General features: G+C 41.6%; 3 protein-coding genes across 3 annotated transcripts; all 3 read left to right on the forward strand.

Moving 5' to 3' along the window:
• The first annotated feature begins 1,558 nt into the window (after nt 1–1,558).
• On the forward strand, nt 1,559–5,186 carry LOC144656663 (dynein light chain Tctex-type 5-A-like). The gene is made up of 3 exons (XM_078516906.1): nt 1,559–1,869; nt 3,010–3,367; nt 4,858–5,186. The coding sequence occupies exons 2-3, from the start codon at nt 3,020–3,022 to the stop codon at nt 5,164–5,166; spliced, it is 657 nt and encodes a 218-aa protein (XP_078373032.1). The 5' UTR covers nt 1,559–1,869; nt 3,010–3,019; the 3' UTR covers nt 5,167–5,186.
• Nucleotides 5,187–9,302: 4,116 nt separating this feature from the next.
• On the forward strand, nt 9,303–13,794 carry LOC144657884 (uncharacterized). Its single transcript, XM_078518240.1, has 3 exons — nt 9,303–9,659; nt 9,759–10,061; nt 10,180–13,794. The coding sequence occupies exons 1-3, from the start codon at nt 9,303–9,305 to the stop codon at nt 13,792–13,794; spliced, it is 4,275 nt and encodes a 1,424-aa protein (XP_078374366.1).
• Nucleotides 13,795–14,187: 393 nt separating this feature from the next.
• LOC144657885 (uncharacterized) lies at nt 14,188–15,327 on the forward strand. The gene has a single exon (XM_078518241.1). The coding sequence runs from the start codon at nt 14,188–14,190 to the stop codon at nt 15,325–15,327; it is 1,140 nt and encodes a 379-aa protein (XP_078374367.1).
• The last annotated feature ends 3,680 nt before the right edge of the window (nt 15,328–19,007 follow it).

Here is a 19,007-nt window from a genome sequence, read left to right on the forward strand (position 1 = left end):
TATGCCAGTTACACAAAGAGCAAAGATGATTTCTGATCATACTTTTCATATTTCTGATTGCGGGATAGAAATTAAACCTGTTTAGTTCATTGTTATTCGTGTCCAGTTTTTTATTTGTATGATTGTAAAACCTCACTAAGATTCGTTTTACAGTTCAACAGGTGTGATTAATATCGCAAAAGCTATACTTTTCTATAGGTTTCTTTATTGAGTTTTGTATTCTTAACTTTGTGAATTATGCGGTTATTTGGATGAAGTTGTATAAAAAAGGTATCTTTACGTGCATGAAGCGGTTACTGATAGAGGAATCCAAACTGGTCTCCTGGCATACGTTGAAAGTCTTTTGCTATGTTAAAAAAAACTGGCCTTTGTAATAAACTGCTGTTGTATACACGCATTGCAGACCTATTTTCGATTACACTCTGCAGGGAAATATTTGAGGGTTAATTATTTATTCAATAGTAGATTTGTTGAAGCGATGTTATGAGAATTAAGAGTCTATTTTAGTAGAGAAAATTTCCTACAAGTTGTAAAAGAATAAACAACATTAAAAAATAAATAAATACAAAAAAAGTCTATTTTTTTCTGATTTTTTTTAAAATAAGGACACAAATGTTTTCCAGTTTGCCCGCGCGCGCAACATTTGTTTCGGACTCAAAATTTGTTTTTCAGAAACATTTTAATTTAGCTTTAATAATTTAAATGGTGATTCGAAATTTTGTGTTCGCAACAAATGCCTCCCGGTTTGTGTAGAATGGAAACAAAACATCTGTTTTTTGTCTGGCTTGTTTGCTCACCCTAGAAACATCACGAGCAACAATACCGTAAAATTCCGGTTATAAGCCCCCCCGGTTATAGGCCCATCTACGTGTAAACAGAAAAATACATCCGATTATAAGCCCCCCCCCCCCCCAGATATAAGCCCCCCTCTACCGGATGACAGTACTGAACAGGGCTAAATGTTGTTTTTTATGCGTTTTTAGCCTAAATACGTATTTCGATCAACACTGCCGTGGTTCGTTTCGAAACGTTTTATTCCGCTTATAAGCCCTCCCGGATATAAGCCCCTCCGCTTATAAGCCCACACAAAACCCCTTACGAAGTTGTATAAGCCCAGGGCTTATAACCGGAATTTTACGGTATGTTTCCCGGTTTGCGCTGCATGGAAACGAACAACTGTTTTGTGTCCCGCCCTTTGCCCACCCAAGAAACATCTTGAGTAACAATGTACTCGGGAGGCTCCCCCAGGGGTTTCAGTAGCCTGCGTCACCTCTTCCTTTCCCTCCCCTTTTTACGCCTGCCTCGCAGGCTAGGAACAAAAGCATATTTTAGGGGACAGGAAACACCAATATGATAAAAAAACTTTTAGGGGAACACAAGACAAATGTTGTTGGGAAGAGAGGAACATGGGCCCCTTCTGGGAGACCCTTACTAGGGGTCCAATCCATTGACCCCTGGAACAACATACGTAATACTGATTCATGTGACCATTCAAATTGATTGTTATTGTGAAGTGCAAAGAACGGCATCCAATATATGATCAACAAATGACTGAACAATGCTCAGGACCCACAACAATTAACACGACCACATTTCATTACTTTTAATTGTTCATTTGAAATTTGAATAAAAATTAACTATTTTCGTCTTTTGTTTGATTAGGGAACAATGTGTTATTGACACATCTCTCAATAGAACCGGATTATTCCTTGTCTTGTGACACGAAAAGCTGTGTTTATTTTCTCTTAGTTGAAAGACGTTCTTTTCTCGTTCGTTTTGAAGCGACGTTTACTCTGATCAGCAAAGACCGCAGCAGCGGATTTTCTTTCATCGCCCTTTAAACAAAGGAATCAAAGCGCGATTTTCTGGGTAAGTATTTTATTTAGCATATACTAGTAGTAACGGAGGTATTTATCGGCTTTAATTGAAAATCGCTTTTCGAACATCGCAGCTCGACTTGACCTGATCTTACGGTCTTACGCGTTGCCTTAGAGATGCAATTTTGTCTTCAAATATGTGCTTAAAAGGAACAGCCTAAGACCTCAGTTTAAACAACCGATTGTCGGGCTTAGTTTTGATGTTTTTGCTTATCCGGGATGAACCATAGTGTCAATGAGCTTTTGCTCATACCACAGTTGCTACGAATGCGGATTGAGTACGACAAACGGAGTTTTCATTGTAATAGTAGTCGGTAAACCGAGGATCGAGCCTTCTCGTCTCGCATTCGAAAATTGCCATGAAAAAGTCATAAAAATTGGCTGATTTAGTTATTGGCCCTCGGACCACCTTAGCCGTGTAATAAAATGTGAATAGGTCACTGGACAAAAAATCGAAAAAAAAAACTAACGATCAGTAAGCCTGGATCTAGGCCGCCAGAGCATTCGGCTTATTCGGCTCTGTGGATCCGGGTTATTACCTTACCTCTGTGATGTAAGCCGGAATACATCCTGTAGATTCAAGTACTATTTGAATAGAAATAGGTAGAAATTGTAGTTTTATCAAGCACATAATTTATGATTTGATTTATTTCCTTCATATATATATAACTGAATGACTCGAGGCAGATTCGTTCTTGAAAATCAGATTTACTAACAAAGCTAATACTTATAACTGTTTATTCATCTCCATTGCAGTTAAAAACAGAAATAAAGGAATACAGTACATTCAGTTTTAAAAGTGGTGATAAAATTTTACGGTTGTAGTCAGCAAATCCCGAAATGTAACCAAAACTCCGCCTAACGACTTCAAACTTAGTAAACTTCAAATGAATAGAAAGAGTAAATTACAAACAAATGAACTCCGACACATTATCACAGACATAAGATTGTCTGCGACTGCACTGAAAATCCAAGAACATTGTTTTGTTTTCAAAATTGTGAAGCTGAATTTCTAGATCTTTGCAGGATATCCATTGTTTTCATTTTTTCCTCAGTAAAAAGTTTATATGTGTCAGATGTCTATATAGATTGCAGTAAAGTTGTGTCTAAAAAGGACCTTGCTTCCTACCAGTTTAAACAGTATGGAGAGTGCCAAGGAAGAAACGAAACGAAATAAACTCAAAAATGAAAGCGAGCCTATTGAACAGATTAAAGAGGAGAACGAACCCTCAAGTCCTTCCATTTACGCTGTGGTAGCAGCCCATTCTTTATCAAGAGACATAAAACAGAAGTCACTACATTTAATTAAAGTCAAACGGCGGCACGGAGACTGGGGACAGTTTGACTTGACGCATGCGTGGTCACCAGAAGACTTGATGAGCAACATGGGAAGTCGTCATGGCAGTGCACTGACACGAGACAGCTCATTGGCTGATGAAAATTTGACAATGGCTCGACCCTTTGTTATGGAACCGCCGAGAACCTTTCAGGTTTGTTTCCTCGCCTTATCTCGTACAATTCCGGTTATAACCCCCCCCCCCCCCCTGGTTATAGGCCCATCAACCTGGAAACAGAAAAATACATCCGGTTATACGCCCCTCCCCCCTTCCTGCTTGATGACAGCACAAAACAGTGCTAAATGTAGCTTCATTATGACTTTTTAACTCAAAATCTTATTTCGATCAACATTGCGGTGCATGTTTCGCATTTTTTTTATTCAGCCTATATAAGCACCCCCTCCCCCCCCCCGCCCCGGGCATAAGCCCTCCCGTTTATAAGCCCATCTAAAATCCTTTACGAAGTTGTATAAGCCCAGGGCTAATAACCGGTATTTTATGGTATTCCCCACGTTATGTGGAGGTTCGGGTTAACAGTTTTGCCCAGGATGAAGTGATTTGTACTACTGGATAACGAAGTATTTTCTAACCACCACTTCTCTGTTGTGACATTTTGTTTTCCTGTCCATCTCAGTGGACCGAGCGGCTAAAATGAGGTGCAAATAATGTCAAACTTTAGACTTAATTTGATCAGAAAGTTAATCTGTTGTTGCCCATCGTAAAAACGTTATAGCTTGCATGTGACAGGACCCAATCCAACACCTACCCATCCGGCCTAAGAGGGTATGTAAACCTTATCCCCAGGAGCTTTTTGTCCGGGCACCAAGCATCAAGAGCCCCTCGTCCTCATGACGAGGTTGGGCAAAATTTCAATACAGCCGAACCTCTTACAGACACCAAAGGGGCAGAGAAAAGTGTCCGTATTATGGAGGTAGAGTTTATATTAAATTTGGTCTCTTTCGGACAAAATGTAATTTCTGACGTTTGAATGAATGAATTAGGCAGCAGAAATTACTATTCTGACGGCACGGTTGAGAGGTTCGCGGGTTGTTATGGGATGCCTAGGTATATATAGGTTTTGGCGGGAGATTTAGGTCATTCTACGTCGTCAGTCCTCGTCTTCGCTTGCTTTTCTTTTTTATTTAAAGTGTTGTTTGTTCAGCTTTTGTAACTAGTCTATTGAAAAATGCTCTAGATTATTTAGTACCCTTTCTCTCGGGGTCTCGTGCTGCTGCATTAGATGAGGAATACGTTTCCACTTATTTTTGGCCACTTCTAAAGGGTGGTTTTTAGTGGTTTTTCGTATCTGGCGTAGCACACAACTTTTAAAATACTCTTAGAACGAACTGTTGTTTTTTTGCAAGATTCAAGATTGTAATCAGGATACATTTTGTATCAGATGACTGTATTAGGACACATTTTGTATCAGATGGCTGTATCAGGATACATTTTGCATCAGATGACTGACTGACGCATCCTAAATATAAAACTCTTCACATTGAATGTCTCGTGTTAGTGTAGTCAGAATGTGACGTGTTCGTAAAAGGAAGGTGTCCGTATTATAGAGGTGTCAGTCCGTAAGGAGAGGCTCAACTATATTCTTGTTACAAGTTGTTTGCAAATAAAGACATTTTTTCTCCTAGGAACACAGAGTCAAACCAATTATTCAACACGTTCTTGAAACAAACCTGAATGATAAAGAGTACGACCCAGCCTTCTGCAAAGACGCCGCTGTTAAGATGACCGAGGAGATCAAGGAACGAGTAAAGAAACTTTGTTATCCTCGATACAAATTCGTTTGTCACGTGACTGTAGGAGACATCAATCGACAGGACGTTAAAATTGTGAGCCGCTGTGCCTGGGACCCAGCGGTTGACCGTTTTGCGCAGTATCAATATCGGAGCTACCATCTGTACGCCGTGGGGGTCGTTTATGGAATTTACTGTGAATGAGAAGATTATTTAAGAGGGGAGAGGGACAGGAGGGTAAATCTTCCCGCTCCCTACATTTTTGGACTCGATTTCTCCCTCCTCCCTATTCTGTTCCTCTCCCCTCCCCCAATTAAGAAGACACTGGTATATTTAATATGAAAATTCATTAAAGAAATTGCGAATTCCACGCTTAAATTACGCGAAAAACCTAGGTCAGACTAATAGCGAAGCATGAGTTCGATATCGGCTCCCAACTGAAATTTAACGTAGAATTTAGTAAAATGATAAAGTTTTGCTGAATCGCAGTTTTTTGTAAACAAGGAAGAGATTCTCTTCTTTCTGTTACTCTGTAAGAAACCTTATCGGCACTCTCGCGAAAGCCACTCTCGAGTTTAAGGGCCCGATTATATGGCGAATTATAGTCCGGTTTGCCGGGCTGGAATTTTGTTGCTATTACATGGAGAATTTCAGAAACGCGATTACATGAGGTTTTTTAGCCCGTTTGCCGAGCTGGAAATTTCAGCCCGGGCTGTAATTCGGCCCGGGATGAAACTTTCTTCATGTAATCACAGACGTGTTTTTAAGAAGATTTGTTTAAGAAGCCGGGCTAAAAAATCTCAGCCTGGCAAACCGGGCTGAAATTCGCCATGTAATCAATCAGGCCCTAATTTTAAGGTCTGGACACACTAGACGACAAGTCACTGCGACATGTCGCATGTTGCCTCGTGTGATATCGTGCATTCGTGGGACAATTTCTGTCGCTATGACAGAATGTTGTCGCTGCGCTGTGTTGCACGAATTCAAACCAGTTTGAATTCGTGCGACAAAATGAGCGAAGCAGCTTTGTCGATGCGTGTGTACCCCAGGGGGGGGTACCCCAGGGGGGGGTACTCCGGGATCCAAGTGACGGGGATGTGCGAAGGATTTTTTTTGGGGTCGAAATTTTCGATTCCGGGATTTTTTTGGGTAGAAGAATTTGGCAGGTTTAGGGGTAATTTGACTAGGGATTTTTTTTGCGTTTTTTGGGGTCCAGGGATTTTTTTTGGGTAATGTCGGGAGACTTAGGGATTTTTTGGGCCCTGAGTTTTGCCTCCATTCGATCATCCCCGTCACTTTGATCCCGAAGTACCCCCCCCCCCCTGGGGTGTGTACACGTCTGCGACAAGCTAATTAAGTCGCTGCGACAAAACATAAATTATAAAACCAATAAGAGAGCGTCATGTATTTCACATTCCCACTCTTAAAAATTCGCTGTGTGAGCACCGAACAAGCGCCTTGTTTTGAAGCAGTACACACGGAGCGACTTGTCGCAGAGACATGCCACTGCGACTTGTCGCCTAGTGTGTCCCGACCTTTATGTTATGTATCTTTTATGTTATGTATGGCCCACGTCAACTGTCAGTACTGTCAAAAGTAAACAAATAAACAGAGATTAAAGAAAACTTCGGTCTCTAGAGAAAGCATTGAATTTGGTTTAAAAGCTGGGTGAATTAATAACTTCCGGTTTGTTTGTTTGTTTGTTTTTGTTTTTGTTTTTGTAGGAGGCGCGTCACTCTATTTGTTCTGCCTTCAGAGAGTTACACTTGAAATCTGTAAGGGCTTCAGCTAACGTAGAAAAGAACTCGTCCTCGCAGTAAACGTGACTCGTCTTTGCCATTACCAGCTTCTGACCGGACGTCTCGTTATAATACGACAACCAATCAGTCCACACTGCTCCATTGAGTATTGTTTCTCGACCAATCAGACAAAAAACCAGAATCTGGTTTTTTTACATGTTTTTCGACAAGCAAATGTATCATGCCCTCCTTCCCCCGCAGCAGTAGTAGGGAGGGAGGGTATGATTTCAGGTTAGGCTTGGCCGGGGTCATTGTGTTGTGTTCTTGGGCAAGACACGTTACTCTCATAGTCCCTTTCTCCTTTCTCCTGACCAGGTGTATAAATGGGTACCGGCGACATAATGCTGGGGGGTACCCTGCGGTGGACTAGCATCCCATTTAGGGGGGGGGGGGGGGAGTAGAAATATTCCTAGCCGCTGAATGCTAATAGAAACCGGGATAAGCTAAGGCAAGTATTGGTCACTTGGCTCTAGGCTTCCCTTTTTGTTTTTGGCTTTTCTAATATTGACACTGATTTTGAAAGAGCTTGACGTGAAAACGATTTTCAAAAAGTGGCCGTGGCTCTATCTAATAGAATCGCTATCACGTAAAAGTGTTTATCAAAAACCACGCAGTCCACTCTATAGTGATTTATCCAGCACACATATCGGAACGCGATTCTTGCACATTTGACTAAGGTGTCCTGTGAGTACCGCCATAGCACAAGGCGCGTTAAACATTTGCGTGAGCTAGTGGATCGCGTGGAAGCTGCATGGCGCTCAACATGTGGTCAAGCAAATCTAGGGTATCTAGCGAAGAGGACAATAAAGTATGTCATTCGTATAACTTACTTTAATGCGATAAGTGACATCAATATTTGGTGGTGATTTGCAACAGATACATTTTTGGGTGTCAAAATCATTTTAACACCCAAGTCACTAATGCAGGAAAGCAATCCGTCACTTTCATGGCAATTGATATTTGGAAAGACCTTCCATCTTCTTTGAAAGACTTAAGTGTGTTAGTATTTCCCAAGCAAATAAAACGTTACCTCCTGTCAGAACAAAACCTAAACTGATTTTCCGTTAAACTAAGTTTGTAAAGTCGTAAGTCCTCTTCCCTATTGTTACTTATTAATCACCTGCTTTTTATACTATTGATGGCATTAATTGTATGGGGAGCTAACTTGAAAACCTAGCTACCGGTTCATTTAGCTCCCCAGCTCAATACTTAATTAACTACAAATTCCTGTAATACCTTATTTCTATCTAATTAAGAATACGAACACAACTGTAAACTTTAATATGAGCTAAATAAAATTATTATTATTATTATATTATTATTATTATTATTATTATTTTAATGCATGGTTAAAGAACTACAAGGATTCAAGGATTTTGCACTATCGACGATATGTCGATGACACTTTTTGTGTGTTTGAGACAGAGCAAGACGCTGTGTCATTTTACAACTTCATCAATTCTCAAAACCCGAACATACGTTTTACCATGGAGAAAGAGGTAGATCATAAATTAGCATTCCTAGATGTCTTAGTGTGACAATAACAGCGCGCGCATAGATACAAAGAAATTTAAAACGTATTCATACGCGCGCGCGCTTCTATCGTTGCAAAAGTTTCCGTTTATCACGAAAGCGCACACGAAAGTGTCGCGCCACTTGCTGGTTATAAGGTTGCGTTTTTTTTGCCTCCTGAGATCAGTTGGCGTAATAACTATAACTCAAGAAGTAAGCACAAATCTTGCTCAGTGATCAAAGGCAGCACAAGGTAAATATTTTCGCTTTTTACGCTATCTTAGTTTGTTTACCTTTTCGCTTTAATTGCCTTGCATCCTTTATTCGCTTAGTTTTTATTTTATCGCTTATGTTTGTAATTTTAGACTTAAGTTTCTAGGCAAGGAAAACGTTGCACACGACACTGTGAACCGGTATTTGTAATCTTTAATTTTACTTTTCGTTGTGTAACCTTTAAGCGCATAAACGTATTTCTTTCTAATTTTTTACGACCGTTTGTAATTTTCTTACCTTTGTATTTTAGTTCTCACGTTATTTATGGAATTAAATATCAGTTTGTGAACGCTGTTGTCAAGTTACACTGGATCACTGTGGCAATAGTGAGAACTTGCTGAACCACAACAAGAACCGAAGAACGAAGACACCAGCAAGTCAAGCGGACAAACAACTGAAGGTCAAGCTCGTAACAACCCAAGGTCAAGTCAAGCGTGAAGTTCAAGTTGCAAATCACGAAGTCACAAGTCACAAAGTCAGTCACAAGTCACAAGTCAAGCGACGGAAACCATAAGTAAAGTTAATTTAAGAGTCTTTAGTTGCAAGAACACTACAAGAGACATTGTCTAAGAGATTCTGCAACATTGCAGAAATAAGTTTAAGTGATTGCATTTAAGTTAAGTTCACGCTTCATAAATAATTACTTGTCGCGTTACGCGGCCTCTAAGGAATACTTTACAGTTGTGTAGTCTAATCTTAAAGTTAAGAAGAAACTATTTAAGCATAATTAAGATTTACTTAGTCAGAATAGTCAGAATGACTAGTTCAGAAAGTCAAGTTGAAGTACAAAGTGAACAAGTAGATTCAATTTATAGTGTAGATAGTTTAAGCGCAGTTTCTATCCAAGAGCAAACGCGAATTACTCGGGCTAGAACACTTACCGAAAAGGGCCAAGCCTATCAAGAAAAATTCCAAAGAGATCGACAGAGAGAAGAAGATCAGCTCGTAAGGAAATTCCACGAAACCCATGAAGCATGGAAAAGGCAAGCGGAAGACATCGAGTCGTCCATAGTCAATCAGCTACCCTCGTCAGAAACAGAAAGAAAAGAAGCCATTCTACGCTTAAAGGAGCTACGCGAGAATACTCAGAAGAATTACGAGAAATTACGAAAGGTTCGACCTCCGAGTCAAGAAATTCGCCAAAAATGGACGCCTGCGACGCTCTGACGCAAACCCTGGAACATGAACTAGAACGACAATTTTAAAATCGAGAGCGAACTAGCGTTGCGCAACGAGCAAGATAGAGGTTCTGTCCGAAGTAGAATATCCAGCAAAGCATCAACAAAGTCAAGTCGGTCAAGAGTCAGTAGGTCCTCAAAGGCTTCTTCCCTCATCGACGTAAAGAAAGCCGATGCTGCTGCAGAACTAGCCGCAAAGGAAGCCGAATTTAATGCCCTGCAAGAACAAGCAAAACACAAGGAATACATCGCCAAAATGGAAGCGCAGCTCCGGGCCGAAACAACAAGGATTGAAGCAGAACTGGCGCGAAGAAAACTGGAATTGGAACAGAGCGAAGTAAAGAAGCAAATGCAAAATAGAAAGAGCAAAGCTTAAGGCTTACCAAGAAGCCGAAGAGTTTGCAGACGACATAGTTTCGGTCGAAGATGATATCCGGCGCATTTCTCCAATTCAGCCACAATATGAGGCAGCTTCAGAATCCCTAGTACTACTGCCGCAAGAACAAAGGCACTTAACAAAGGATGCAAACACCTCAAATTCTGCGACGCAGCGCACTCAACAGCATCGCAACATTGATCAGTCTCCTATCACACCCGAAAACACTGGTCTTTCATATGATCAAGTGCAACCGCAAGAATCATCAAACACCGATTCCACCGCCGCGATTATCACCGCAATTACCGAATCATTCAGCATGAGTCGCCTCCCAGCGCCCGAACCTACCATCTTCAGCGGTGAGCCTGTCCAGTATCCAGATTGGAAGTCATCTTTTCACGCGATCATACACCGAAAGAACTTATCGGCAAGTGACAAAATGTACTATTTGAAAAGATATTTGAGAGGACCTGCCAAGGAAGCCATCAGCGGTCTCTTTCTGCAAAATTCATCGGAAGCCTATGAACGAGCGTGGAACATCCTAGACGAGAGGTTTGGTCACCCATTTGTAGTAGCTAAAGCGTACAGAGACAAGCTACAAAGATGGCCAAAGATCGGTATTAAAGACCACCAAGGCCTCAGAAGATTTGCCGACTTCTTAGCAAGTGAAAAAACTGCAATGCAAACAATCGAGGATCTAAAAGTCTTAAATGACTACATGGAAAACCAAAAGCTTCTCTCCAAGTTACCGGACAGCCTTGTCTCGAGGTGGAACAGAGAAGCCACAAGAGGAATAAAAGAAGAGAAGAAATACCCAGATTTTAAGGCCTTCACGTCTTTCGTCAATGCTGAAGCGGATATCGTATGCAATCCTATTTCTTCCTGCTACGCTGTAAAGGAGGCAGAAACGACATCAGACAGCACGCATCAAGTACCGCCAAGGTCGAAGGACTTAAAAAGCAAGACTGTTCACTCCGCCAAGACTACGGAAGAGAATTCTAAACAGCCGAATGAAACGCCAAAGCAGCAACCGCAATGTACCTTCTGCAAGAAAACGAATCATCAGTTGGATGCCTGCTTAAGGTTTAAGACTGAGACACTCGAGAACAGAAAGAATTTTGTTAAAGAAAACAGGCTTTGTTTCGGATGTTTAAAGAAGGGTCACATGTCCAGCGATTGTAAGAGGAAGTTAACTTGTTCATCATGCAACAAAAAGCATCTCACATGTCTTCACGAAGAAAAAAGAGAAACGAAAAAGAAAGAAGAAAGAAGTGAGGAAGAGGAACCCACAGATGTTCGCAAGTCAACCTCGTGTGCATCACAAGGGACCTCAAGTGCAACTACGTCAATGATAGTTCCTGTGTGGCTATCATCGTCTACGAAGCCCGATAAGGAAGTACTGGTTTACGCAGTATTAGACACTCAAAGTGATGCAACCTTTATTCTTAAGGAAAAGTGCGACGAGCTCGACGCAGAAGCACAACCGACAAAGCTTCGGCTGAGTACTATCACTAGCCAAGAGTCAGTCATCGACAGCGAAAGAGTTACAAATCTTCAAGTAAGAGGATACAATTCCGACCTTAAGATCTCAATACCAGTCGCCTACACTAGTACGTCGATCCCCGCCGATGAAGACCACATTCCGACTAAAACCACCGCTAAGAACTGGGATCACTTGCAAACGATTGAAGACAAAATGCATAACTTATTGGACTGCGATGTTGGTTTGCTAATTGGATACGACTGCTCTCAAGCTTTAGCCCCAAGAGAAGTTATCACCGGCGAGAGTAATGAGCCATATGGTATAAAGACAGATCTCGGATGGAGCATCGTAGGTGGTAACGACGTAAAGAGTGAAACTTCCTTTTGCCACAAAGTTGCCGTAAAGGAGCTACCTGCTGTGCTTATGAGCGATGTCGTACGAGTCCTTGAGTCAGACTTTAAGGAAAACAAAGATGATAAGAAGACTTCTCAAGAAGACTTGCAATTCCTCAAAGTTATGGAAGAAGGGATCGGAAAGACCGAAAACGAACACTATGAAATGCCACTACCATTCAAAGACCGGCCTCTATTGCCTGACAACCGCTCGATGGCGCTAGCTCGCCTTGAATACCTCAAGCGCAAATTTCTGAAGGATTCCAAGTATAAAGAAGATTACATCAAGTTTATGAACGAAGTATTCAGCAGAGGAGATGCCGAAGAAGCACCGACGCTTGTGCAAGAAGAAGGAGTGAAGTGGTATATACCTCATCATGGTGTCTATCATCCGAAGAAAAACAAGATTAGAGTCGTGTTTGATTGCTCTGCGAGGTTTAAAGGAACTTCCTTGAACGATCATCTACTCAGTGGACCAGACCTCACTAACAATTTGACAGGCGTGCTGTGCAGGTTCAGGAGATATCCTTACGCTATCACTTGCGACGTGGAGAAGATGTTCCACCAATTCATGGTTTGTCCAAACGATCGAGATTATTTGCGATTTCTGTGGTGGCCTAATGGTGACTTTAAGCAAGAACCTAAGGAGTACAGAATGAAAGTCCACTTGTTCGAAGCAACATCATCGACTGGTTGTGCCAGCTACGGCTTCAAACATATGGCAAGTCAAGAGAAAGAAGCGTACCCTTCAGCGGCTCAGTTTATCACGCACGATTTCTACGTAGATGACGGACTGTCAAGCGTCGAGTCCGCAGAACAAGCAAAGGAACTCATTCAGGGAGCTCGTGAAATCTGCAAGAAGGGTGGCCTTCGTCTCCATAAGTTCATTTCAAATGACCGTCAAGTACTCGAATCGGTACCGAAGAGCGAAAGAGCAGCGGATGCCATGATGGACCTGCCATCCGAACAACTTCCAATAGACAGAGTTCTTGGGGTTCAATGGTCAGTGGAGTTAGACTCCTTCAGCTTCTCCATTGTTCTTAAGGATCAACCCTTAACTAGAAGAGGAGTACTAGCGTCAGTAGCCTCCGTCTACGATCCCCTTGGATTTCTGGCCCCCTTGGTTCTAAGAGCTAAAAAGATACTGCAAGAAGTATGCAAAAAGGGCGTCAGCTGGGATGAACCTCTGCCTGAAGAAGTCCGGCCAAGGTGGGAGCGATGGAAGCGGGATCTTCTATGTCTCAAAGAATTGCAAATTCCAAGATGTTTCGCACCAGTCACGATGAGCCAAGAGAGGAAGTACGAGTTACACAATTTTGCTGATGCAAGTACGTTCGGATACGGACAGTGTTCTTATCTCAGAGTAAAGGACGACAAAGAAAATGTGAATGTCTCTCTGGTAATGGGGAAGTCCCGCGTCGCTCCATCGAAGATCGCCACAATACCAAGGTTGGAACTCACCGCTGCAGTTGTTTCAGCGAAGGTCGGCTCAATGTTGCAAGATGAATTAAACCTTGCCAATCTGAAACAGTACTTTTGGACTGACTCTAAAGTTGTACTTGGCTACATTAACAACGACGCCAAGCGATTTCACACGTTCGTTGCCAACAGAGTTCAGTTAATCAGATCCAACACCGATACCAAGGGATGGCGATACATCGACACCAAGAACAATCCTGCAGATCACGCCTCCAGAGGCTTGAACGCCGAAGAACTCATGAAATCCAACTGGTTCAGTGGACCTGCATTTCTCTGGGAAAAAGAAATCTCGTCTGACAAGCAAGAGATCCATGAAATTAAAATTGGACCCCGAGGTTAAAGCTACGGTACGAGCAACTTGTGCGGTCAAGAAATCCTTCAGCCTCGTCGACATTGTGTCAAAATTCTCCAGTTGGACAAAAGCAGTTGGCGTGGTTTCGTACCTGAAGAGACCCTTCAAGAAAAACAAGCCAAAAACGATCGCCACAACAGTAAGTGAAAGACAAGAAGCTGAAATGCTTATTTTCAAGGAGCTACAGCACAATACCTTCAAGAATGAAGTTCTCAGCCTTATTCGCAAGGAACAGCTACCAAGACAAGTTCCCTCGTTAAGTTGGATCCGTTTATTGATGAACGAGGACTAATAGGAGTTGGTGGGAGACTGGAAAACTCTACCTTGCCATTCGATGTTAAACACCCGATAATCCTGCCAAGACATTCCCACGTGACAGAGATGATCATCGACCACTTTCACAAGAAGGTCAAACATTCAGGAAAGGGAATGACTATGAATGAAATTCGTTCTCATGGAATATGGATTCTTGGCCTTAATGCCGCGGTAACGTCCCACATATACAAATGTGTGAAATGCAGACGTCAAAGACGACCAACAGAAGGCCAGAAGATGGCAAACCTTCCCGAAGATAGAGTGGAGTCAACTCCGCCCTTCACGTACTGCGGAATGGATTGTTTTGGGCCATTTACGATAAAAGAAGGAAGGAAAGAGTTGAAGAGATATGGGTTACTATTCACATGCATGAGTTCTCGAGCGGTACACATTGAAACTCTGGATGACATGACGACCGATGCTTTCATCAACGCTTTAAGGTGCTTCACTGCAATTCGAGGACCCGTCCAACAGCTAAGGTCCGACCAAGGCTCCAATTTTGTAGGAGCAAGAAACGAGCTTGCAACTGCCATGAACGAGTTGAACAACGACAGGATTCAGACATATTTGACGAACAATCGCTGTGAATTTGTCATGAATGCCCCACATTCCAGTCACTGGGGAGGAGTATGGGAAAGACAAATTAGAACCACGAGAAGCGTCCTGAACACTGTTCTCGACGATTTCAAAAGAAGACTAGATACGTCTTCGCTTCGTACATTCTTGTACGAGGTCATGGCCATAATCAACAGTCGACCATTGACCTGCCAATGCCTGAACGACCCGAAGAGTTTAGAGCCTCTAACTCCGAATCATCTGCTAACAATGAAGAGTAAGACACTTTTTCCACCTCCTGGAAATTTCGTCAGAGAAGATGTTTACGCTCGGAAACGGTGGCGACGAGTTCAATTTCTGGCGCAGCAATTTTGGAGTAGGTGGCGAAAGGAGTACCTCATCAATCTGAATTCAAGACAGAAATGGTTCGCGCCGAAGAGAAACCTGAAAATCGGAGACACAGTAATTGTGAAAGAAGACGTTCCAAGGAACGAGTGGCCACTTGGAAAGGTCATACAGACCCGGTCAGATAAACAAGGACTGGTTCGATCAGTAAGGATCCGACTAGGATCTAGGGACTCCCAAAGGAACGGACATGACGCCATCGAAAGACCAATACAACAAGTAGTCCTTCTCATGGTCAAACCATAAATAATTTGGTGGGAGTGTGACAATAACAGCGCGCGCATAGATACAAAGAAATTTAAAACGCATTCATACGCGCGCGCGCTTCTATCGTTGCAAAAGTTTCCGTTTATCACGAAAGCGCACACGAAAGTGTCGCGCCACTTGCTGGTTATAAGGTTGCGTTTTTTTGCCTCCTGAGATCAGTTGGCGTAATAACTATAACTCAAGAAGTAAGCACAAATCTTGCTCAGTGATCAAAGGCAGCACAAGGTAAATATTTTCGCTTTTTACGCTATCTTAGTTTGTTTACCTTTTCGCTTTAATTGCCTTGCATCCTTTATTCGCTTAGTTTTTATTTTATCGCTTATGTTTGTAATTTTAGACTTAAGTTTCTAGGCAAGGAAAACGTTGCACACGACACTGTTAACCGGTATTTGTAATCTTTAATTTTACTTTTCGTTGTGTAACCTTTAAGCGCATAAACGTATTTCTTTCTAATTTTTTACGACCGTTTGTAATTTTCTTACCTTTGTATTTTAGTTCTCACGTTATTTATGGAATTAAATATCAGTTTGTGAACGCTGTTGTCCAGTTACTCTGGATCACTGTGGCAATACTTAGTTCATAACAATCCTCTTTATCTCCAGACTTCAGTTTTCCGTAAGAAAACGTTCACAGGGCTCCTTATGAACTATTTTAGTTTTACTGCATTCTCTTACAAAATTGGTCTTGTAAGAACACTGGTTGACAGGGTCTACAAAATCAACAATTCCTGGTTGGGCTTTCATGATGATATTAAGAACCTCACTCGTATCCTACGTAAAAACCTTTTCCCTGTTCATATTATAGATAAGGTTGTCAACCAATACGTAAGCAGAGCTCAAGTTCGCCCATCAGAAAGCTCTCGGGTTCAACAACCCGTTTCATCTTATTATTTTAAGTTACCTTATGTAGGATCCTTTTATGCAGAAGCTCAGAGGAGATTGCGTAAACTTGTCCACCGTTATTGTACTAACTTTGAAATTAAGTTAGTTTTTTCGTCTTTTAAAGTGAGTAGTATGTTCAGTGTGAAGGATCCTGTTCCTCTCGATCTCCGTTCGCGCGTTGTCTACAAATTTTCTTGTGCAGGATGTAATGCCTGTTACATCGGCGAAACTAGCCGTCATCTTTCAACGCGCATTCGTGAGCATCTGAGTAGGGACAGAAACTCACACATTTACCAACATCTGCAGCAGGCTGAGGCATGCCGTAGGCTTGCATCTAAGAACTGCTTTTCTATTGTAGATTCCGCACTAAATAGATGTTAGAGCATATTTTATGAAATTTAAGCTTTCGCGTGAGTAACGGAAACTAGCGTTACATATAAAGATTAACGTAAACAAACATTACGCAATTCGCAAAGCAACCTTGTCACGTTAATCCTCGCACGTGTGTTGGGCAGAAGTTCCCGCGAGAAAAATGATGTTATCAAAAGCTTTTCCTTTGCATGGTTTACGCTGTGTATCGGCAAAAATAATTATTTCCTTTTCGGCAAACCCACAGCTTTGTCCTGGGGATCGATTAACCTTTAATAAGTGACCGAAATAGTCACAGGCCCAGGGCAGTGTTTGACCCGCGAGGTTAACTCGTCAAGGTTGTACAATTAGGATTATCGCTACGAATATTTGTTGATTAGTTTTAGTAATTCATAAGTATAGTGGTTGATTAGGGTTAGTAATTTAGCTTTTACGCCTTCTCAGAGTTAGTACGTGCACGTACTGTTTAGGGATTACGGAAAACCGCGACTCCACGATAAATTAGGTAATCTCGGTATCTTCTTTTGGTCGGGCCCGAAAGTGTTAAATTCGTTATCACTTCTGGGCACAGCCCGAAGATGGTTACCGCAATTTCTGATAAGCTAAGGTGTTAACGTTGTTTATAAAGTTAAGCATCACGTTCGTTACTGTTTTCTAGGCTTTTACCCCGCCAAAGCTGTGATCGGGTTTTCAGGGTTTTTGAATCTCTATTTCTTAGAGCATTCTGGTTGAGTTTACCCTTTTCAATTACTTTTACTTTGGTTTTAGAAACGCGTGCTTTGCCACCGTTGTTCCTTTGTTCTATGTCTCACTTCCGAAATACCTTTACCGCCTAATCACAGCTCTGGTGTGTACGTGAATGCGTAGGTATTTAATCGCTAGTTTTCGCTAGATCAGTTCAGGTGTGAGCCGGTAACGGCTAGTTATAGAGCTCAAATAAACAAGATGCTGTGCTGAAGTATGAAGTTACGTCCTTGTCGTCCACATTTCCCCTGATTGAGAAGACTACAAATCTGTCTGGTAGCATAGACTACAGCTAATTTTAAAAGAGGCTGTCCACATCCGCTGGGAAAACCCCACGTTAAATAAGCAGCTCAAACATGCTGACTTAACTCTTTCATTTTAGTATTATGTTATTTTCTTATAAATAAGTGTCGTTTAATTTAATTTAATTTTTTTTTGCATCATTTTGTGTAATAATTGTAATTTACTTAGTTATTTTTACTGTTTAATCTCTTTGCCGTGTATTTATACTCGCGCGCATTGTTCCATGTCTCGCGCATTTAAATGCCGCACGTTAAATTTAAAATGTATCACGAATGTTGCGTATCACGCATGTTACGCCATTGCTTGTAAAAAATTCAATTTCAACTGTAAACGATCCCACAACTGAAGATGATCGTTGGAACGATCGAAACATGTCTTGCAAACTAAAAGTTGTTGTAAAATAATAAAATTTTTCTAAACAAACTTGCACGCGCTGTGTAGACACTTCACTATTTTAAGCTGTGCTTCAAAATAAACTTCCGTCGGTGTCTGCACGTCGACACCAGTTCATTACGCTTATTTAGCGTTGCTAAATTTGACTTCGTAATAATAATAATAAACTTCTCTGTTGTGCACAGGTTGCAACGCTTCACAATGTTCGTGTAAGATTTCGCTCTTGCCAGAATTTTCCAATTGATTACAAAATGTTCTCTTTTGTTTTTTAGTTCCCAGACGTACTTGCTTAGTTCTGTGTCATTTTTTCTTTGTTCGTTTTTGAATGTCGTCTGGTGGTTTCTCCACCTCGATTTAAATTCTGTTGCTGTAAGCCCCACGTACGATTCACATTTATCACTTGTTGTGACGACTGCTTGGTAGACTATTTCTTTAGAGAGACACTCTCCGTTGAGGGGACACTCATCCTTTTTCCTACAGTTGCACCCAGTTCTTGCCGCTTGATCTTGTGGCGCCTTTGTGTTTGTTCTCAAAATGGCCTTGTTGTGCCCATCAATAATCTGTTGTATGTTCGGCATGCAACTGTAGCTTAATTTCAGAGTGTTTCTGTTGAAGATCTTTCTCAATTTATGCCCTACCGTAAAACACTTATCGATTAGACGGATAAACTGGCGTCCTATGTTGGATTTAACATTCTTATTGAACGGTGGGTTAAACCAGATTACATTTCTAGGTCGATTGCATTTTTGCGAAGGTGGTCTTTGTGGTGTAGGCTTAAACTCAAGTATGTAGTTGTATCCGCTCTTGTTAAGCGCTTCCTGGTAAGGTGTTGCCGCTTCGGTAAATGCGTCTTCATCGGATGAGATTTCCGAAAGTCTTCTGTTTACCGATTCAGGAATGTTTTTAATGATGTTGGGCGGATGATTTGACTGCCGGTGCACATAAAGAGGGGTATTCGCTAGCTTCATG

The sequence above is a fragment of the Oculina patagonica genome, chromosome 6 (assembly GCF_052425735.1).
Source record: "Oculina patagonica isolate OP01 chromosome 6, crgOcupat, whole genome shotgun sequence".
Taxonomy (NCBI): domain Eukaryota; kingdom Metazoa; phylum Cnidaria; class Anthozoa; order Scleractinia; family Oculinidae; genus Oculina; species Oculina patagonica.